The following is a 24002-nucleotide window of genomic DNA, read 5'->3' as shown; positions in this document are numbered from 1 at the left end:
TTTAAAAGGGATTATGAAGCAGATTATAACACAGCTGGGATATAATCCCAATGTATCATGTCATCATTGTTAAACCTCGTTAGAAAACCAACATTCGGTCGACAACAACCCCAACGTGCGCTAAACGTCAAAACATTAACGTTGTTCGAGATCGACGTCGTAGCATCTTCCAGTTTTGAAATCAACCCGATTTTAATTTCCGACCAAAATCAAATGTTAAACGGATGTCCCGTGCAGCTTTCTTTCCAACAGCAGCTGTACGAGTCCACTCATCTGATGCTATTGTTAGCATGTTAGCTAGCTGACATTAGCATGTAAGCAGCTACAGACAGCAGCTCTGGGAGTCCACTCATTTGATGCTAACATTAGCATGTTAGCAGATACAGACAGCAGCTGAACGAGTCCACTCATCCGATGCTATTGTTAGCATGTTAGCAGCTACAAAAGGGATTATTGCATGTTAGCAGCTACAGACAGCAGCTGTACGAGTCTACTTATCTGATGCTAACGTTAGCATGTAAGCAGCTACATACAGCAGCTGTACGACTCCACTCATCTGATTTTATTGTTAGCACATTAGCAGCTTCAGACAGCAACGTACGAGTCCACGCATCCGATGCTATTGTTAGCATGTTAGCAGCTACGAAAGGGATTATTGCATGTTAGCAGCTACAGACAGCAACTGTATGAGTCCACTCATCTGATGCTATTGTTAGCATGATAGCTAGCTAACATTAGCATGTAAGCATCTACAGACAGCAGAACTGGGAGTCCACTCATCTGATGCTAATGTTAGCATATTAGCTAGCTATCATTAGCATGTAAGCAGCTACAGATAGCAGCCGTATGAGTCCAATTATCAAATGCTAATCTTAGCAAGTTAGCAGCTACAGACAGCAACCGTACGAGTCCACTCATCCGATGCTATTGTTAGCATGTTAGAAGCTTCAAAAGGGATCATTGCATGTTAGCAGCTACAGACAGCAACTGTATGATTCTACTTATCGGATGCTAACGTTAGCATGTTAGCAGCTATAAAAGGGATCATTGCATGTTAGCAGCTAAAGACAGCAGCTGTACAAGTCCCCTCACATGATGCTCACATTAGCATGTTAGCAGCTACATACAGCAGCTGTATGAGTACATCTGATGCTAACATTAGCAAGTTTGCAGCTACAGACAGCAGCTGTATGAGTACAAATAATACACTTACGTTAAAACAAACAAATATCCCTCGATCCAATTTCAGATCAGTCAATATATTTTTTCAGCATATTTCCGAAGTCACGTTATACTGTAGGTATAGAGTATAAAAACTGGAGTTAGCACTTTGATTATGATCATTTTCTGGACGTTTAAATTGCTGAGAGGATAAACAGTGTTAGTAAAGTATGAGGTGAACAGGAGGGTTAAATGATTGTTTTCACGGTGATAAAACTATTATTATTTTCCCTTCCCTGACGTATGCGGTCTATTTTGGGCACTTTGAAATGAAGCTTTGACTAATCTTCACCGCTCCTCTCTGCTGCTCCTTTGAGGTGACGGATGGGAGAGGAGTGAATAAAAAGAAGAGGAATGAGAGGGTCTGAGGGGGGGAGGAGAGTGGCAGAAGGGCCCGCGGTCATCCTGCGTGCATCGTGAGGCTGCCAAAGGCCTTGTAATCCCCCCACCCCTCGCCCCTCGCCCCTCGCCCCCACCCTCCTCTCCCCTCTATCATCCTCTCCACCTCACCGTGACAAACCAGATCTGCTCTCTATCAAAGAGCCACAGGCTACCTCTCCTCTTCCTCCCCCCCTTTTTCTCACCCAGCAGCCCTCATCCCATTTGTCACTTCCTCTGCCGCGGTCTCGGTCAGGCCGGGCGCTGCCAGGCCTTGGCCGTGGAGCTCACGGTGCCTGGCACCACGGAGCCCCCGGTGGCGGCGTTTAGAAAGCCACTTAATGGGTTTAGGCGCATTTACTCATTTGTCAACAAGTTTGGGACGCGAAGCCCGCTGCCAGCGGGCCGCTCGCTCTGGCACTCGACGAGGAGGGATCTCTACCGGTCGACGGTTCCCGGAGCCATGGGTGAAGTCAAACTGAAAGGCCTTTTTTTTTTTGCATCGTTTGGTGTGTTGGCGCTTGAGGCGGCCGCTCATTTGGGCTTTTTGTTCTGGCTTTTCATGGAGATGGATTTTTCATTGGTGAGGAAGAAGCGTTATGGGGGATATACAGTGGAGTAAGGGCAGATTTAGGCCTCTGTCCGTAGGAGCACCCAGGGATCTGCCTTTTGAAACTGTGTACGGCAGTGAGTGCGGGGAAAGGAATTATTCGTTGGTCCTGTTTGAATGTTTGTCAGTTAAAAATAAACTCAAGAAAGTCGAACCGCGTTGTGGGTTTGTCGTCATTTTGCCTGCTCGCTAGCTGACACTCATCAAGACTGCAGCTGTACGAGTCCACTCATCTGATGCTAACATTAGCATTTTAGCAGCTACAGACAGAAGCTGCAAGAGTCTATTCATCTGATGCAAACATTAGCATGTTAGCAGCTACAGACAGCAGTTGTGCGAGTCCACTCATCTGATGCTAACATTAGCATGATGGCAGCTACAGACAGCAGCTGTACGAGCCCACTCATCTGATGCTTACATTAGCATGTTGACAGCTACAGACATCAGCTGTGTGAGTCCAGTCATGTGATGCTAATGTTAGCATGTTAGCAGTTACAGACAGCAGCTGTGTGAGTCCAGTCATCTGATGCTAATGTTAGCATGTTAGCAGCTACAGACAGCAGCTGTGTTAGTCCAGTCATCTGATGCTAATGTTAACAGGTTAGCCACCTTTAGTACACATTTTGGCTTCTAGAGGGCACTTAAGCAAACATTTTGGTTCTTAGAGGGCACTTAAGCACGCATTTTTGCTCCTATAGGGCACTTCAGGATGCATTTCGGTTGCTAGAGGGCATGTTAGCACATGTTTTGGATCCTAGAGAGCACTTTTGCATGTGTTTTGGCTCCTAGAGGGCACTTTAGCTTGCATTTTGGCTCCTAGAGGGCACTTTAGCATGCATTTTGGTTGCTAGCGGGCACTTTAGCACACGTTTTGGCTCTCAGAGGGCACTTTAGCATGCAAATTGGCTCCTAGAGGTAACTTTAGCACACGTTTGGCTCCTAAAGGGCACTTTAGCATGCATTTTGGTAGCTAGAGGGCACTTTAGCACACATTTTGGATCCTAGAGGGCACTTTAACACACGCTTTGGCTCCCACACTTTTGCATGCATGCATTTTTACTCCTCAACCCCCTTGAAAAAGCAACTACAACCTGCTGTTTTCCCACTATACTATGTATATACTATACTACTAATACTGAATTTGACCAACTTAAACAGTGAAGGACGCATGTTCTGGAGACTCTAGTCCTAAAGAGTCTCAGTCTAGATGTAATCAATCAAAACCCTTTCTGAAGTAACGTTTAGATCTGTTTTTCTCTCGTTTGTTTTTACCAATCTAGGGTTCCTAAGCACCGGAGACCAGGCAGCCAAGGGCAACTACGGCTTGTTGGATCAGATCCAGGCTCTCAGATGGATCAAAGAAAACATCCAGGCCTTCAAAGGAGATCCAAAGAGAGTGACCATATTTGGCTCTGGCGCCGGAGCGTCTTGCGTCAGCCTGCTCACCCTCTCGCATTACTCAGAAGGTATGTGTGGAGATACGCTCGCACGCCAAAGGTCATGTTTTCCACTGTGAATGTGCTTTGACACCACAACGTGTTCACAGTGAGCTCTGGAGCCTCGGTTAGTTTAAGGTGACGGAAGTGATCGCAAACTCAAGTCTGGACGGATTTACGTGTTCGGGTTTTAGGGTTGGGCAATGGGACCAGTTTGGTGATCACTGAATACACCGGCTGTAGTGATTTGATTTTTTTTTTTATTATGCTAATTTTTGTTTGCTAATTGTTCTGTCGACATAATTCCGCATTAAACACGATGAATTAAAGTGTAATTCTGGAGAAAAATCATTCAATGGTCTTTTTCGGTACTTACACTACAGTTTTTTTCGTGTAACAACTATTAACGGAGAAATCCTGGAGAGTCGCTAATAGCCGGACGTGGCTAACACTGATTAGCTCAGGGCAGTACAGTGAAGGCATTCAAACATCTTTCTTAACCACTAATACTGTTCAAAATAACAGCAAACCTCTGCAGCAGCATGAGATGAGTCCCTACACAGAAAACAAAGCACCAGCAACGTAGTTAGTGAACCCAGAGTTTATTAAACTAAGAGTTTATTAAGTGTTTTAAGGAAGTACCTACTGGCTCCTGTACCAGCTCCTCTCATAGTAAAGTCCATTCAAGCAACTTTCAGATAAGGCCTCTCATGTTCTATAAATGTGTTCAGTATGACCTTCGAAACTATAATATGTCCATAAAATAGTCCATGAAGAAACTTTATGTTCCTAATTTCAAATGACATCGTAAACAGTAACGGGCACAGGAAGTGTTTCCCCCAGTGCTGTGCAAAGACTCTTTGAAGGGCAGAGGCGAAAAAGGGGCAAACAGAGGGTTGAGGCGGTGTGAACTGACCCGTCACGTTGCAAATCTAGCCGGCTGATGTCAACTTGTCAAATAGCAGGCAGCTGGTTTTAGCACGTAACACACGTCACCTGTTTTAACAGCCAATCAATCAATCAGAGGCTCAGCGAGTGCGTGAGAGAGAGGAAAAAGAGACGGAGGTAGAGAGACGAAAAGAGAGAGGGTCGAGCGAACAATATACTAAATAAAGAGAGAGAGGGTCGAACGAGCAATACAATAAATAAGGAGAGGGAGCGCCGGTCGTAATCCATAACAAAGCAGTGAATCAGGAAAAGAAACTGCATTTGTTGTTGTTTGATCACAACTAGAAATGCAGCTGTAGCGAGTATCTAACCGTCTCTGTCCTCATTTATATTTTATAATGTTACAAATTATATCCAGCTACGAATACACGCCTGAAAAGTCGGACGCTGGAACGGAAGTACAGAGGCGTTGGAGAGGTTAAACTGTCCGCCTCGTCTCCTTGGTCGTTTTTGCTCCCAAGAGGTCAATTTGGCACGTGTTTTGGCCCCCAGAGGAAACTTTAGCACACGTTTTGGCTACCAGAGGGAAGTTTAGCACACGTTTTGACTCCTAGAGAGCACTTTAGCACGTGTTTTGGCTCCTAGAGGGCACTTTAACACACGTTTTGGCTCCTAGAGGGCACTTTAGCACACGTTTTGGCTCACAAGAGGGCACTTTAGCAAACCTTTTGGCTCCTAGAGGGCACTTAAGCACGCGTTTTGGCTCCTAGAGGTCACTTTAACACACGTTTTAGCTCCCAAGAGGACACTTTAGCACGCGTTTTGGCCCCCAGAGGAAACTTTAGCACACGTTTTGGCGCCCAGAGGGAAGTTTAGCACACGTTTTGACTCCTAGAGAGCACTTTAGCACACGTTTTGACTCCTAGAGGGCACTTTAGCACACGTTTTGGCTCCTAGAGGGCACTTTAGTACATGTTTTGGCTCCCAGAGGGCACTGTAGCCTTCGTTTCAGCTCCTAGAGGGCACTGTAGCACGTGTTTCGGCTCCTAGGGGGCAATGTAGCACGCGTTTTGGCTCCTAGAGGGCAGTTTAGCACATGTTTTGGCTCTCAAGAGGGCACTTTAGCACACGTTTTGGCTCTCAAGAGGGCACTTTAGCACACGTTTTGGCTCCTAGAGGGCACTTTAGCACACATTTTGGCTCACAAGAAGGCACTTTAGCACATGCTTTGGCTCCTAGAGGGCAATGTAGCCCGTGTTTTGGCTCCTAGAGGGCACCTTAACACATGTTTTGGCTCCTGGAGTGTACTTTAGCATGCGTTTTTTAACAATTGGGCCGGGGGGGCTGGGGGCGACCGCCACTGGTCAACCCGGATATCCACTCCACCAGTAATATCCGCCGTTGCTTCAGAAGCTAAATCGTCAGCAGATCATCAGACGATGGGTTCTGAGATGGCTGAAAGACACGTTAAACACAACAAAACAACCAAGCGTGCCCATTCAAGTCAAATAACAGTTGCGTTCTTACCTATAAGACCAGTGAGATAAAAAGGGATTGGATGTGAAGACGAGCTGCAGCAGTTTCTCATTACTATTTTCCTCTCTGTGTGCGACAAATACAGGTTTTGTGGAAAATGCACCGTCCTACACAATCAACCTTTTAACTTGCTGGTAGAAGCCCCTCGGGTTTACCTTTAAAGGCAATCAGAGCAGGGGACATGTTCCATTTGCTCTCTCTGTCTCTAATGCGGTTATAAGGCCTGTTTGAGTTGTATTCATCTTGTACTACGAGGGAATAGAAATGTCTTACTTTACATTTAGATAAAAGTCCTTGTTTTCTGACGGGCAGCAGTCATGACACAACAAACACGCCATGTCTATGTCTTGTTTTTCATCTGCTCCACGGACCGTAGGATAAAAACAGAGACTCCACTTAAAGCTGCATTCTCTCTAATGTCCAGCAGGGGGAGACTCCACTTAAAGCTGCGTTCTCTCTAATGTCCAGCAGGGGGAGACACCACTTAAAGCTGCATTCTCTCTAATGTCCAACAGGGGGAGACTCCACTTAAAGCTGCGTTCTCTCTAATGTCCAGCAGGAGGAGACACCACTTAAAGCTGTGTTCTCTCTAATGTTCAGAAGGAGGAGACTCCACTTAAAGCTGTGTTCTCTCTAATATCCAGCAGGGGGAGACACCACTTAAAGCTGCACTCTCTCTAATGTCCAGCAGGGGGAGACTCCACTTAAAGCTGAGTTCTCTCTAATGTCCAGCAGGGGGAGACTCCACTTAAAGCTGCGTTCTCTCTAATGTCCAGCAGGGGGAGACTCCACTTAAAGCTGCTTTCTCTCTAATGTCCAGCAGGGGACACGTCCAACATTTGGGCCTAGTCCACAAGAACACAGGGTTTTTTGAAACCAAACTTTGATGGCCCTGGTTAAAAAATAATTCCCGTCCATTATTTGTTGTTGGCTAAAATCGTTGTTTTGTTGACTAAAATCTTTCATGTTGGCTAAAATCGTTGTTTTGTTGACTAAAATCTTTCATGTTGGCTAAAATCGTTGTTTGGTTGGCTAAACTGGTTCTTTTGTTGGCTAAAATCGTTGTTTTGTTTGCTAAAATCATTGTTTCGTTTGCTAAAATCATTGTTTTCTTGGCTAAAATCATTGTTTTGTTGGCTAAAATCGTTGTTTTCTTGGCTAAAATCATTGTTTTCTTGGCTAAACTGGTTCTTTTGTTGGCTAAAATCAGGCATATCACGGACCACGGCCGTACAAGTATGATCCTGAAAGGTGCCCACGAGACAGGGACTGGAGAAATTACTGAATAATTGCTAATATGAAAACACAAGACTGGATCTTTTTCAAATATGATTGTGGATAAACCAAACGGTCAAAAGGAAAAAAAAAGATTAATCCATTTCAAACTGGACAGCGCTCACTAAAACTATGCAAACCTAAATGAGTTATTTTGTTATAAGTTTCAATTGACAGTTTAAGATCAAAATGCACACAGAGACGATCATGAGATGTATGCAACGTTTCATAAAAAAAACAAAAACAAAGAAACATCTTGCAACATATAGAAAACATTTATTCATTCCTTTGATTCATATGAATTGTAGACTTTGATCTGACTTTTTCTTCAGCAGTTAACTTTGTGTTCAACTGTAAATGGTGATGTTTTGGCAGCTCTCTGGTACAGCAGTATTTGATGAAATGATTTTGTGATGTCGTCCTCTCTGTGACTCTGTCAGGGCCGATGTGAATGCTGATGAAGCAAACACATGCTTTTAGATCCCGTTCGGTGATTCAGCTTCTCCTTGATAGGCTGATCAGACGTCAGCATCACTGGTCCATCAACCTCTCAGCTGCCATCGTGGTTAAAAAGCAGGACTGCCAAGAGAAGCCTGGAGAAAAAGCAGATTATGCAGTTCACAATGGGATCATTTGTGAAGAAATACAGAAGTAAAGAAAATGTAGTATACAAATAAAATCTAGTATGGAGAAAACCCAAGCAGAAGGGTGGAGTTTGCATGTTCTCTGCTTGAGTTTTCTCCAGTTTCTCCGATTTCCTCCCACAGTCCAAAGACATGCACGTGTTAGGTTCATTGATGACTCTAAATTGCCCGTAGGTGTGAATGGTTGTCTGTCTCTGTTTGTCTCTATGTGCCCTATGATAGACCGGCGTCCTGTCAAGGGGGTACCCCGCCTCACGCCTGGTGTCTGCTGGGATCGGCTCCAGCCCCCCGCGAACCCGACAGGGACAAGCGGTTGAAAATGAATGAATGAATAAATACAATAATAATGTAGTCAGACACAAGGGCCCTTTGGACTTGACCCTCTCACAGTGTCTTTTCACTTTTCACACTACAACATTTTGGTCGCTAGAAAATATCTCGTTCAGATGCACCTTGCTAACCAAACCAGCTAGCTAGCGTTAAATGGTAACATTTCCAACCGTCTAAGTTTCCCTCCCCATCTCCACCCTTTTGTCCAATGATGAAAATGCAGAGCTGTGGTGGTGTCTAGTAGCACCCTCAGCTAACACGCTATTGTCATAAAAACTAAGTCACTCTGTATGTATAGTACAGTATCGGGGTGCAGATGATATGAAGCCACCGTTCTTGTTGCATATAAAAATGTTTATTACAAAAAGTCTCGAAAAACTTGGAGATCCTCTGGCCAAAGTGAGAAATCTCCTGTAATGCACAGAGAGTTAGCTTTTATAGTGCGAGAGGACAAAGAAAGGACGGAAACATTCTGTTCTCATTCAGATGTTTTTGAGAAAAAGGGTGATCTCATTAAAGGGGGGAGACCTGGGGGCTCCCCACCACGAGGCCCAAAGGAGAACAACATGCCAGTCGTGAAGCCCTTCTCTGGAAATTTTAAACAAAACCAAACTTTGGACACTTCAATAGTTTCGAAGACAACATCTTATTTAAAGTTTATCCGAAACTCCTCTAACGCTGCTAACCCGGCCTGGTGGGACATGACTGTGAGCTCAAAACACACTTTTCAAGTCGGCCTGGTTGAGTCACCACCACTGTGTGTTTGCGTGAGTATAAATAGCACAAATAATACACATAACTGCAGTGTTCCTAGTGTATTGTGGCCTACTTGCTGACTGGCGGTCCAAGAAACTGTGCTACCAATACTCCAGGATACTCCACAGCAACTGCCTGAGGTGCTGTTGCTATATAAACAGCAATCCTTGATCTCCCAGTGTGTTTGTTCAGGACACAAAGATGTAATGCCAATGCTCTGAGTCATCTGTTTGTTTGCCTTGGAGTGTTTTCATGCTGGTACGCCAACAGACAGAGCTTACTGCGTTTAACTGGGCTCTGCATTGATCTGGGTAGGTTGATTACTTCGGCTTTCATACTGCCAATATAAATCATTTTATTTTAAACTGTGTTATCATAAACCAGTAATGTTAGTGACGCGCCATGGTGGCAGTTTGAAACACGTGAATTTAAACAAAAAGGATCATAGGTTAAACCTACGTTTAGGGATGCAGCTACCGATTATTTTAGTAATCGAGTGTCCTGCCGATTAGGAATGAGAAATACTTTGGCTTAATGAAAGGGCAACAGACAACAAAAGACACGTATCAACAACTAATTTGCTTCCTTTTTAAATTAATAGTATCTAAAAAAAACAAAGGTTGACCCATTTAGTGCATTAAAGCGCCACATCTAAGTAACATGCCACTGCCATATAAGTATAATTACCTCATAACAAGGTTAACATTACCTCGTAACGTGGCTAACGGTGCCTCATAACGTGGTTAACATTGCCTCGTAACGTGGCTAACATTGCCCCTTAATGTGGTTAGCATCGCCTCGTAATGTGGCTTACGGTGCCTCAAAACGTGGTTAACATTGCCTTGTAACGTGGATAACGTTGCCTCATAACGTGATTAACATTGCCTCGTAACGTGGCTAACGTTGCCTCATAACCTGGCTAACCCGTAACCTCGTTAGCATTGCCTTGTAACGTGACTAACGTCGACTCGTAGTGTTAAAGCCCCTGAACACCCACACACGTGTTTTCAGTTCTTCTAGCTGATCAGACCTCTGATTGGGTTGAAGGTGGGCCGGGCTTTGAGTGGTATTTATGAGGTCATAAATGTCCGTCTACCACTAAGAATTATAAAGGTGTACTTTGTCCCGCCGGATACTTTCTGCTGATATGCTGAAGCGTTGACGCCTTGCTATCGTGCTAAACTAGTTGTGTTGGAGAGCGTTTTCCTCTAGTTTCAGTTTGAAATTATCCCAAACTGACGACATTTTCTATCATTTTAGTCTGTTCTTCGCCCATTGCTATTTTCTCTCTTTTCCTCCACTTTGTCTCTTCACGCCGCTTTTCCACCATGGATGTGGCGTCCACAGCGTGAGCCTGTGTGGAAGTGAATTGTGCTGTATATAAACATTACATTTCTTCGTCAAACAAAGCTGATTTTAGTAATCGAGTTACTCAAAGAATCCTAACTTTAGTTATACTTTCATCCCTGACACGACGTGAACCGCAGGTGAAAATCGGTTGTGTGTATTACCACCCTGGCCTTCTCCCTAAGCAGATTTTGACACGAATTAAACTACATCACTTGCTCCCAACTTTAGATATTAACACGGATGGCTTTACACTAGAGTCAGACCCATACAGACACTAAAGGGAGGCGAATACGTTTTACATCATTGTTTCTGTGGTTAACAGCTTATAATAGCATCGAATCTGACCTGCAAATGGTTTTTTATGTCACTTTAGATACTGCAGTAGTCCTTACTTTTTAAAAACACTGCGACCAAAACATTTATTTCCCAGTGGCTTGTGAGCTTCAGGGCTTAACTGTCCATTAAACACGGAGACTAGAGAATTCGATACCAAGGTCGAAAAATAAATAAAAATCTAAGATTCCATTTACTTAAACATGAACTTCTTCTACACACACACTTAATTACTGTAAACATGACTGCATAACAGTAGATGCAGTCATGTTTACAGACATGGTGGTGGCAGGTTGATAAGACCAACTGATATGTAAAGAGGCGCGCTAACTGATGAGCCGAGGCTGCGTTACTGCGAGGTACAGGCTAACGATAAACGTATGCTCCATAACACAATGCATTATTGCAGCAGATGTGTCCGCGAGCAACTACACATCATGTTTTGTTTGAGGAAAAACGCTAAATGCTAAAATGGAAGTACTGCCTTCCACGGTAGCATCATTTGCATCGTGTTTTTTGCAGATTGATGCTAACTCTGCGGTCATCTGCCTCATACGCAAAGTACTTCCATACACAACTCTTGATGCCTTTTTTATCAACGAGTCGGTGCAAAGCGATCGCTCTCGTTCACTTCCACATGGGGTTTGTTATACTTCTTCGTGACCTCGTACTTCAGAATGCAAGTCTGACTGGAACACTCGATACTGCCCCCATTAGTTCAGGAAGAGTCACAGCACCAAAACTTACGGTGCCTCAAAAACAGGCATCATCTGTGTTTTTTTTATTTCAGAATCGAAAGGTATCGCAAGCATGGGTTCCTGTGACATCCCTAACTTTAGAGGAACATACCTGGTGTTTTTTTACATCCGCGCTCATGTGTATGTTTCACTAATACCAGCTTCAATCTCAGATCTGTTCCAGAAAGCCATCATCCAGAGCGGCACAGCGCTGTCCAGCTGGGCTGTCAACTACCAGCCCGCCAAATACACGCGGGCCCTGGCTGAGAAGGTGGGCTGCAACATGCTGGACACCATCGACCTGGTGGAGTGCCTGCAGAACAAGAACTACAAGGAGCTGATCGAGCAGTACATCACGCCCGCAAAGTACCACATCGCCTTCGGGCCCGTGATCGACGGTGACGTCATCCCGGACGACCCCCAGATCCTAATGGAGCAAGGGGAGTTCCTCAACTACGACATCATGCTGGGGGTCAATCAGGGCGAGGGCTTTAAGTTCGTGGACGGCATCGTGGACAGCGAGGACGGGGTGTCCGCCAATGATTTTGACTTTGCCGTGTCGGACTTTGTGGACCATCTCTATGGATACCCGGAGGGCAAGGACACTCTACGCGAGACCATCAAGTTCATGTACACGGACTGGGCAGACAAGGAGAACCCAGAGACCCGGCGCAAGACCCTGGTGGCCCTGTTCACGGACCACCAATGGGTGGCGCCAGCAGTGGCCACGGCTGACCTGCACGCCCAGTACGGATCACCCACCTACTTCTACGCTTTCTACCACCACTGTCAGAGCGACATGAAGCCCAGCTGGGCCGACTCGGCCCACGGCGACGAAGTGCCGTACGTGTTTGGAATCCCCATGATTGGCCCCACGGATCTCTTCAACTGCAACTTCTCCAAGAACGACGTGATGCTGAGCGCTGTCGTCATGACCTACTGGACCAACTTTGCTAAAACGGGGTGAGTGCTCCATTCTTTGTCCTATTCTTTCGGGGTTTTCTTGCTTCTCACGTTATCCAAAGGAGAATCGATTCCTAAACATATGAAATGTAGATTTAGCCCGTTAATCTCCGTCAATATATTTTCCCCCAAAATATTACTCCCCTCTTCCGGTCTGTAAGTTATTTTTTTATTCATAAAATGGCCTTAATACGCTGTTGTAAAAAATGAAATGAGTCATCAATAAGGGTCTGTGTATCTTTTGTCTTACGTTAATAAATAAACTGAACACAACCATAAAGGCACACCACCATGGGGACATTTACCCACACAGGTAAAATCATATCAGGACGTGGTGGCTAATCTACATTTCTCTAACTTTGACAAAATAACTCATAACACATCAGTTACAGGTCTGACTGTTGGTGTTTGTATTATGTTTTGTTCAGAAATGCCAGATTTCATGGCCTATTGTTGTTTGGAAGATTAAAGCTAAGCTAATATAGGCTAAGGCAACGACAGAGCTTCTGTGGCCTTTTATCTAACGTTAATCATAGCTCTTAGTAGATCAATAAAGTATTATGGGTTGTCCTTCTGTATTTTATCCATATAATAATAATAATAATGGTACTGGATACGTGGATAGAATTAGGCACTTTCAACAAAATCACTACTCCCAACAGTCAAACCCCTCAGGAACTTACCGATGTGTTGTCACAAGTTCAAATATCAGAGAAGAAGCACAAATCCCTCTCCGACACAGCACCGTCTTAACCGCTGCTTTACTGTGGAAATGGAAACTTCCGGACACTTTTTGAAGGGCAGGGGCGAAAAAGGTGAAAAGAAAGGCACTTGTCTCCTAGAGAACACTTTAGAACACGTTTTGGCTCCTAGAGGGCACATTAGCACACATTTTGTCTCCTAGAGGGCACTTTAGCACACGTTTGGGCTCCTAGAGAACACTTTAGAACACGTTTTGGCTCCTAGAGGACACTTTAGCACATGTTTTGGCTCCTAGAGGGCATATTAGCACATGTTTTGGCTCCTTGAGGGCACAAGGGGAGGCCACCACCCCCACCCCCTGCCTCCCATTTGTGCAGGCCAGGGTGAAAAAGAGGCCTCGCTTACAGCCAACCACTGACTGACTGGCTTATGGACTGCACTCTAACGTCGATCACATGTACAATTAAAACGACCTTAAACGCCTACGGAGAATAACTATCGACAGTCCAAAAATGGATTTGGAGTGGGGGTATGAACCCATGGTTTTGTTATAATGAGTGTATTAATGATTAACTCATCGAGATCAAGTGGAGGTTAATAAAACAAGTGTCCTCCCCCGGTACTGCGGCAGTGCTGTGTGTGATGAGAGGATTTGCTCTCTGTTTATATTGGGATCACGTTTTTGTTTCACGCACCTTGAGATTAGGTATCGGGTGTTTGCGGCTCAGTCGTACTGAAAATTCACTTTAAGTTGAATAAATAAAGCCTCGGGCTTCACAGGCTGCGGTGTTCGCTCCCCCGTGCTCTCGTGCCTGATTGATCAGGGGGGATCGGCCGCCAGAGAGACGTTTTAGGAAAGCTCTTTTCTCTCGCTTCTTTTTTTTAATATACTTTCAATAAAACAGCAAGTGAAAGTGGACAACAAATCTCTCCAAAGCCCCCTGAGCCAAGAAGGGCTCAATGCTTAACTGCGATTAGCTCCTTTGCCTTTGACAGTGTTGTTTTGTTTTTATTTGTTAAGGGAGATTGTAATTGCAGTGTAAAACTTTTCATCGACTTAATTAACACTGCTTCACACACATCGCCCTCCTTCGCTTTAATTTATCTGTGGTGTCTGAGCGCCCAAACACTCCAGCAGCCGGGTCTCTGTGGTAAACCTGGATTTGTGATAACTCCCGAAAGCTCTCATGAGACTTGACGACCTAAACTGACCTTAACCCTTTGCACTTGTTTTAGATTTACCCCTTTTTTTCTCCTATATTAACCAATTTACTCTCAAAGACTATTCCAGTTTTTTTCTCGTACATTTTCCACTTTTTTCCTCGTAAATTTGACACTTTATTCTTGTAGATTTACTACTTTAATTTCAGAGAATATCCAATGTTTTTCTTGTTCATTTATAACTTTTTTTCTTGTAAATTTGCCATTTTTTCCCTTAGATTTACCACTTTTTTTCTCATATATCAACAAATTTACTTTCAGATAATATCCAAGCTTTCTTCTCGTATATTTTCCACTTTTTTTCTCGTAGATTTGAAACTTTTTTCTTTGAGTTTTACCACCTTCATTTCAGAGAATATCCAAGTTTTTTTCTACTACATTTGGCGCCTTTCTTCTCATAGATAAACAACTTTATTTCATAGATTTACCCCTTTTTTTTCTTGTATATTAACCAATTTACTTTCAGAGAATATTCAAGTTTTTCGCTCGTACATTTTCCACTTTTTTTCTTGTGGATTTGAAACTTTAATTTCAGAGAATATCCAATTTTTTTTCTTCTACATTTGCCACTTGTTTTTCTTTGAGTTTTACCACTTTATTTAAGAAAAATATCCACGTTTTTTTCTCATAGATATGCCACTTTTTTCCCGTGGAATTACAGCCTTTCTCCTTGTAGATTAACCATGTTTTTCTCGTAGATTAACCACTTTACTTTCAGAGAATAGCCAAGTTTTTTCTCCTACATTTGCCGCTTTTCTTCCAATAGATTCATAACTTTTCTTCTTATAGATTTGCCATTTCCGAGTGTCCAAACACTTCGGCATTATGTCTCAATCATAAACGTGGATTTGTGATAACTCGCAAAAGCTCTCATGAGACTTGACGACCTAAATTAACCTCAACCCTTTACACTTTCTATAATAGATCTAAACTTTTTTTCTCATAGATTTACCACTTTTTCTTTTACATTTTCCACTTTTCCCCCGTAGATTTACAACTTTTTTCCTCATAGATTTACCACTCTTTCTTGTACATTTGCCACTTTTTTCCCATATATTTACAACTTTTTTCTCATAGATTAACAACTTTTTTTCCTCATAGATTTACCACTTTTTTTCTTGGACATTTGCCATTTAAGTGTCAAAAGACTCCAGCAGATGTGTCTAGAACCCGATGACGTGAAAGACATGAGCTTTTGCTATGTTAGATGGTGAAAGTTAGATGGTTAAATTTAGACATTTAAGTTAGATGGTGAAAGTTAGATAGTTAAAGTTAGACGTTAAAGTTAGATGGTTAAAATTAGATGGTTAAAGTTAGATTATTGTATTGTCTCAATTATTGGAATCATTAATGTAGCTACTCACAAGCTAACCGTTAACGTAGCTACTGTTGTTACAGGTAGCAGGCTAGCAAGCTAATTGTTAACTACTTAGCTAATGTTAAGGGGGGCAGCAAATCTACACAAATAAAGCCCAAAGACAGCTACACATGAAATAAATGAAATGAGGCAGACAAAAACTTGGTAGTCAATTCACAAGCCATTGGTAAAGCATCTTTTATATAAAATGTTCATCTAGTTTTTGGGGAGTCAGTGAACGGTCATTTAAATCGCTGGATTTAATCAGCATTTATTTGTTTATTATACAGTTTGGATTGCATTTATTTATCTTACAGTAAAAATACACTATAACTATAGGATATACAGTAAGTATTCATAGTTAACTCACCCTGAAATCCTGCTGCACTCGATGGTGTCTGGCCGCAAAGAAAGATGTGGATAGTTTGACTTCAGCGATGGAAAAGCGGTAAAATAAATAAACCAACATCTGGGTTAAAAGAACCCAACTATGTTTACCTGCGAAAAAGCCCCTACTATCCAATTTACCCGGCACTAATGACCCAGCAGTGTGTTTAAAGTATCCCAAACAACCCAACCCAATTTTGACCCAATGATCACGAAATCAACCCGGCATTTTTAAGTGTGCATTTGATTCTTCTGTTTATTTGATTTGAGTTTTGATTTTTGAATTCAGTAAGAGACCTAACAGTTCATAATACAATCTCCTAAGTTTGAGTTCAACGTAAGTTTCTTCTTCACCTAACCCTTCAATTCAATACAATTCAATTCAATTCAATTTGATTTATAGTGCCAAATCATAACAAAAGTTATCTCAGGACACTTTACAAACTAGGGAAAGACCACACTCTATGACTTATTTATGATTTACAGAGACCCAACAATTCCCCCGTTGAGTACGGTTGAGACAAAAACCTTCCCTTTAACAGGCAGGAACGTCAGACAGACCCAGCTCTGTGGAGGACGGACATCTGTCTGCACCAACATCTGGGTCAACAACAAAAACTTTTACCTGCGAAAAAAGCCGCTACTATCCAATTAACCCAGCAACAATGACCCAGCAGTGTGTTTAAAGTATCCCAAACAAACCCAACATTTTCACCCAATGTTCACAAAAACAACCCGGCATTTTCAAGTTTGCATTTGCTTCTTCTGTTTATTTGTTTTGAGTTTTGATTTAACCAGCGGCAGAGGCTCTTACTGCCACGGCGTCACGGTCGACGGGGGTTTCAAATGTCGACCCTCGGGAGTCCGTCATCCTCGGACGGCCCGTCCAACTCCTGTGCGATTGCGGTGTTGTCCTGCGGGAGGTCCTGTCGCAGCAGGTCCCGTTGGAGAGGGGACGGTTGTTCCTTCGCAGCCGCGGAGCAGACTTGGTTTCTTGTCAGGAATTTCCCATTTATCCCCTTTTTGACCTTCTGCCGCGCCAGCACCGACGCCTCCAGCAGAAGCAGCTGATTCTGTTTGAGTTCCGCTTTATGCTCGCGGTTCTCTCTCACCAGCTCGTTGTGCGACGTGACGATGGCGTTCAGCTGCTTGTTTCCTTTCCACGCCAAGTTCCACCTGATCTCTTCGTCGCGGCGGTTCATCCTGGCGTCGTTCAGACGGCACTTTTTCAACCTTTCAAACTGTTCGCTCTGAAGGCCGATCACTTTTCTCAGCGCGGTCTCTGTGTTCTCCTCCATCCGCACTCTGTCGTCACCGTCCACGTGTCGTCGCTTTACGTCGGCAACCGCCCTGATGAAGTTCTTGGTGTTGTCGGCGTGAAGCATGCACGCACTCAGGTCCTCCTTGAAGCGCAGCAGCTTCACGTTCAGTTTCCGGTTAATTTCCTTCTGCCTGTTCTTCTCCGGCTCGCTGCCCCTCAGTTTGCCCTTGAGGAATTCGATTTTATCGCTCAGGTCGCCCTTTTCCCGGCTGACCTTCAGCAGGTTTTCCGTCTTCTCCGTAAGCTTTTCCAGCTTCACGTTGTGTTCCTCCAGGAGGCCCGTGAATCTCTGCTCCCAATCTCTTAATTTAAGACTTTGAAGCATGATGGTGTTTCCTTTCCCCTCGCAATCGCTCTGCAAGATTCCTTTGGCTTTCTTTAAATCGGCCATCTCTTTGTTTTTGTTCATAATCACCTTGTTTTTTTCCGTGATGGTCTTCTCTAACGTAGAGATGCTTTCAGTGAGAGCCGGTATTCTCTTTATATCTCTTATCTGACCCTCCAGGGTTTTTTTCTCCTTCATCAGGTCGTAGCAACTGACGACTTTTCGTTCAAGTCTACTCTCAAGTTTTTTCTTTTCCTCGGCGGACGCCTGGAGATGTTCCTTGAGCTCGTTCTCGAGGTTCTCCACTCTCCTGCTCTGTTGCTCCGCCGCTCGGCTCATCTTTTCCCTGAGCTCTTCCAGCTCGGCGGCGTATTCACCGGACTGCGCCGCGTTCCTCTCCCTCTCTTCGTCCATCGTCCCCTGCGCCTCCTGTAGCCTTTCCTCATGCTCTCCTTCCATTCTCGCCAGCGCACGCTCGTGCTTCTGCTTCAGTTCCGTTATTTCCATCGCAGTTTTCCTGCTGGCCTCCTGACTGATGCGTATCTGCTGCTCAAGTTTTTCCTTGGCCTTTAAATGTCTCGTTATCGTTTGTTGACATTGTTCCTCCAAGGCGAACTTCTCCTGGATCAGGGTGGAATTTTTTTCTTGGCTGATCTTTAATCTTTTTGTCAGATCCTCCTTTTCCCCCTGGCCTTTTTTCACCTCCTCCTTGAGAGCCTGATTTCTAGCGAGCACTGCGTCATATTTGTTGTCAACACACTGGCCGAGCTGCATGAAGTTCTTATTTTGGACGTCGAGATCTACCCTTAGCTGCTCCACCTGCCACTCGAGGTATTTTTCCCTTTGCGTTTGCGGTGGCCCCATAGTTTCTCTGGGTTTGATTCCACCTACGCCAACAGCCGGTTAACCTAGCAGCAGAAATAATGCAGCACACTGGACGGAGAGCTTAAACCACACTGATGTAAATGAGGGAACACTCACCAGAGGCAGGTGACATCAGCACATTCCACAGCTTTCGTTCTAATTGAGGCTCCGCCCACAAGACGAGTGATGTCATCTCATTTTAAAAACAAACAATCACGCATGTGTGTGTTTATTTATACAACTATCTTTGTGAGGACAAATTGTGGGATTTTTGGGGGAAATTGAGCACATTTTAGTCCTGTCATCACTATTTGAAAGGCCTCTTTAAGGTTCTTAAATTCCCCTTTTAAGCACATTTCCATATAATATGATACCTAAGTGTTTTTTATCAAAATTTACGGAACAAACTTTCTGTGCAGTGAGGCCCAAATTTGTCCCAGAGCAATGTGTGAAGAGATTATTTCTGCTTTTGGAAATTTTTAATTTCTCCAGGAACCAAAACGTTTGTTAAAGTGCCCTCAAGGAACCAAAACACATACTCAAGTGTCCTCTTAAGAGCCAAAACGTGTGCTAAGGTGTCCTCTAGGAGCCAAAACATGTGCTATGGTGCCTTCTAGGAGCCAAAATGTGTGCTAAAGTGTCCTCTAGGAGCCAAAACGTCTGTTAAAGTGTCCAGGAGCCAAAATGTGTGCTAAAGTGTCCTCTAGGAGCCAAAACGTGTGCTAAAGTGTCCTCTAGGAGCCAAAACGCGTGCTTAAGTGTCCAGGAGCCGAAATGTGTGCTAAAGTGTCCTCTAAGAGCCAAAACGTGTGCTAAAGTGTCCTCTAGGAGCCAAAACGCGTGCTAAAGTGTCCAGGAGCCAAAATGTGTGCTAAAGTGTCCTCTAAGAGCCAAAACGTGTGTTAAAGTGTCCAGGAGCCAAAATGTGTGCTAAAGTGTCCTCTAAGAGCCAAAATGTGTGCTAAAGTGCCCTCTAGGAGCCAAAACGTGTGCTAAAGTGCCCTCTTGGGAGCCAAAATGCGACCCTACAATATAACAAGGGATTTATTGCTCTTGTGTGGCAGTAAACACAACAAAGTGACCTGCCAATAAGGGCTTAACAGGAGCTAGTTAACGTTAGCCTGATACAATCTGTTCTCTAACAACTCTGTAGGTAGCTAACTAATAATAACTTAGTTTCTCAAAATAATGACTTAATATCTCAAAATAATTGCTAAGTTTATCAAAGAACTAACAGGATATTTTTTTCCCCAGCACATTGGTGTAAATGTGCTTGCATAATATTTGTTACTTGACGGATGCATTACAAAAAAATGAAACATAAATGACTAAAAAGTGTTATAAATCACAGTATATTACTGTTATTATAGTGTAATTTGGTACCCTGCTCTGTTCCCAAGGTAACAAGTAGTTGAAACACAATGGTCCAGCCCGTCCCCGGCTCCACCTGTGCCATTTAAACAGTTTAAACACTGGGCCAAGGCCTCTCCTCCAAATGGTGCGTACATATGTAGTCATACATAAGGCCTGTCATCTCAGCGCTAACATATGCTGCAACAATATGCCCCGGCTCTGAATATACACTCAAAGAAAAAGAAAAAAGAAAGACGACGCTCGGGGGCCTTCTGCGCTCACTGAACTGTAAAATACATGTTTTCCTCGCATATGTCTCCATCAGGCATCCAATCTGGTGATGATAACGGTGAGTCTGCCATAGGTGCGGATGCTAAATATGCACCCCTCCGAGTCTGACAGGAGCATGAAAACAGAACATTCACAGTGGCGATACAAGGTGCGGCGGAGGAGCAGACGCTTTCATGTATACAGATGAGCTGTAATGTATTCAGTGATGCCGTCTGCCACCGCAGCAGCTTCACTGAGCCTCTGTTATATGACTTTTCAATCACAAACACACAGCAGCACTTTGCAACCCTTTCATCCCGTTCTGAGCTTTTGATTTGTCATTACCGAGTTATATTTTAGTTTATGAAATGACAAATGTCTCTTTTTTTAATTCCATCCTCTGATTCTGAGTCAAGTCCTAATAAACACATAATAGTAGTGGGTGGAAATGTGCATTAATTGACATTTTCTTTGGCACAATTTCTCAAAATTTGGGGATAATTTGTGCGATATTTGGATGGAAACACAGTGAATAATGAACATCCAAGGACTGTGTAATTGAGATCGTCGCCTGAATTTGAATATTCAGTGAAATAAATTGAAACAAACAATTAACAAGCTTATTTCTTGATTTCTCTATCAAAAATGTCTCCTCCTTAATACTTGTTAACAGTGAAATAACAGACATCAAAATAATCAAACAAACAACTGAAGATTCATCCATCCATCTTCAACCGCTTGTCCCTGTCGGGGTCGCGGGGTGGCTGGAGCCGATTCCAGCTGACATGTTAACCTAAAACGTGCATATCTTTGGACTGTGGGAGGAAACCGGAGAACCCGGAGAAAACCCACGCAGACACGGGGAGAACATGCAAACTCCACACACAAGGGCCTCAGCCAGGATGAACCAGGAAGCCTCTTGTTGTGAGGCGACAGTGCTAACCACCACACCACGTGTCACCCCTACAACTGAAGATAATTTAATTAATTTCTTCACAATCAAAATGAAAACATTGTATTCTGGTGAACAGGTTGATATCAACTGCTAGCAGGCTAATGTTAGCTACCTACAGAGTTGTTTGAAAATGGACTGTATCAGGCTTACGTTAGCTAGCTACAGAGTTGTTAGAGGACAGCTGGTATCAGGCTAACGTTAACTAGCTACAGAGTTGTAAGAGAACAGACTGTATCAGGCTTATGTTAACTAGCTACAGAGTTGTTAGAGGACAGATTGTATCAGGCTAACGTTAGCTAGCTACAGAGTTGTTAGACAACAGACTATCAGGCTTACATGAGCTAGCTACAGAGTTGTTAGAGAACAGCTTGTAACAAGCTAACGTTAACTAGCTACAGAGTTGTTAGAGAACAGACTGTATCAGGCTAACGTTAGCTAGCTACAGAGTTGTCAGAGGACAGCTTGTATCAGGCTAACGTTAACTAGCTACAGAGTTTTTAGAGAACAGATTGTATCAGACTCATGTTACCCAGATACTTGTAATGTCAATTGACAACACTAAACATTTTTAATATTTAATATTTCAATTGAAATCCTAAAAAAAACACAGGTTTGTTTGGAGGGCCCCCTCTTACAGAGTGGACACCTGTGTGGTAGCTGGATAAGGGCTCTCCAACAAGAGGCTCTCCTGGGGTGCGCGTTGTGTGTGTGTGTGTGTGTGTGTGTGTGTGTGTGTGTGTGTGTGTGTGTGTGTGTGTGTCTTTGGGTAGCCATGCTGTTCATTGTGTTTAACGCTACTGTTCATGGGCCCTAAATATCCTGTTAAGCCCTTATTGGCATGTCACTTTGTTGTGTTTACTGCCACACGAGCAATAAATCCCTTGTCATCTTGTAGGGTTGCAGCCATGTATGATAGGACGTAAAGAGTAGGACTAGATGTAAAAAGCTGCGGTGCTCTTAACTCCATGACTGTATGTTTTATCTGTTCCCTTTAAAGCTGTCCCCGATGAAATGTCCTGTCATTACGACCTCCCTGCGGCCAGCTCACCCCCGTAAAATTAACTTGAGATCAATGCTGCATGACTGTTGATTAACTCCGCTCTGCGTAGTGCCTAACAATGACCCTTAGCCCTTCTAAAAATCACTGTAAACAATGGCCTCTTGGGAGTTTTGTGTCTTCAGGCCATTTTGGATGATGCGTGTCGCCTGTACATGAACACACACTCCTCCTGGCCCGACAGCAGAACCACAGACCTGGTCTCTGAAAACACAACCTGAGGGGAGAGCAGGAAACACAGACAAATGCAAAATTGGAGCGTTGGTCCAAATATGATCAAGCGCGCGAGGGTATCCGCAGGTTACACTCTACTGAGGTAAAGGTTTGAATCCATGTAGACCGTACAGCCTCAGACAGGGGCGCTCTTCATGAGGTAAAGGTTTGAATCCATGTAGACCGTACGGCCTCAGACAGGGGCACTCTTCATGAGGTAAAGGATTGAATCCATGTAGACCGTACGGCCTCAGACAGGGGCGCTCTTCATGAGGTAAAGGTTTGAATCCATGTAGACCGTACGGCCTCAGACAGGGGCGCTCTTCATGAGGTAAAGGTTTGAATCCATGTAGACCGTACGGCCTCAGACAGGGGCGCTCTTCATGAGGTAAAGATTTGTGTCGTTCATTCATTTTTTTTTTCCCACTGCTGTTGGAGCAGCAGAGAATTACACAGGTTCTTCCTCGACATCATTGTCAAAAATAATGCTGCATAAAAAGTACAGGTAAAAGTAGAAAAGGTACGCTTCTTATGACAGCTCCCGTCCAAGGGTGCGCATACTGGAGGGAGACGCCACCGCATTAATGGCGGCGCCGATAGATGGCGAAACACACAAACAGCTCGCCGGATTCGACTATATATCTACTTATCAAACTGGCAGAAATGGGCTTCTTTTAATGTTATTTTTACTTCACCACATTTGTTTGACAGCTGTAGTTTCCTTCCCCTCCCTGTCCAGTGAAAAACCACATACCTCAAGATGTGCGGATGAAGTGAAGGCCTCATTTTACGGCACTATATGCTTTGACTGCTGATGATTCTTACATACCTTTACTGAAGTGAGGTACTGAACGCAGGACTTCTACTTGCGATGAAAGCGTCTTCACAGATACACTCGTGGGTTTTGCTGTTGTAGAATTATTGTTCTGGTATGACCAGGTGCTTACGGTGTCCAAAGTGACTGACATTAATGAGGCAGTTCGGGGGCTCTGACTTTGTCACTTCCCACAGGGAAACAGCAAGCTCAGCAGAGCAGGGAGTGTTTGACATGTGGATGATGATGATGCCCTCTCCCCGGGGAAGGTGGACTCAGAACCTACAGGTGGATGTTGGCTGTATGTGGAGCTGATGACATGCTTCCTGAGCAGCAGCAGCTAGTGTGAGCTTGGTGTGTTGCAATGAGGCGTGTGTTAGTGCTAGTTCACTGCTAAAAGGACAATGCATAGTTGCATAATTAGGGCCAAAGTACCAACCGCCAGTGGTTGGCCGTTGAAGTTGGCCGCTATTTAAATCACTGGAATCATCATTATTTCTTAAATCACTTTTTTTGACGAGTTAAAGGTGCTCTGAAGTTCAGGACACTTTGAAAACGTAGCAGGTCATGTCTAGATGATAACCCCGGATTAGCAAAAGTCTCACCAGATGGTTAAAGTTAGATGGTTACAGTTAGACATTGATCTTGAATGGTTAAAGTTGGATGGTTTTAGTTAGATGGTTTTAGTTAGATGGTTAAAGTTAGA

At 43.8% G+C, this 24002-nt stretch overlaps 1 protein-coding gene across 2 annotated transcripts in view; it reads left to right on the top strand.

Moving 5' to 3' along the window:
• The window catches only part of nlgn4xa (neuroligin 4 X-linked a), a 61516-nt gene that overhangs the window by 34215 nt on the left and 3299 nt on the right, over positions 1 to 24002 (top strand). The window contains exons 2-3 of one of the 2 annotated variants that reach the window (XM_083938326.1): positions 3490 to 3675; positions 11668 to 12457. In XM_083938326.1, coding sequence (XP_083794452.1) covers positions 3490 to 3675; positions 11668 to 12457 — 976 coding nt within the window. Of the gene's footprint in view, positions 1 to 3489; positions 3682 to 11655; positions 12458 to 24002 lie in introns of both variants that reach the window. The other variant, XM_083938327.1, reaches the window with a different exon arrangement.

Source organism: Echiichthys vipera, assembly GCF_963691815.1.
Source record: "Echiichthys vipera genome assembly, chromosome: 23".
NCBI classification, from domain to species: Eukaryota; Metazoa; Chordata; class Actinopteri; order Perciformes; family Trachinidae; genus Echiichthys; species Echiichthys vipera.
This window is presented reverse-complemented; position numbering and strand designations above follow the sequence as displayed.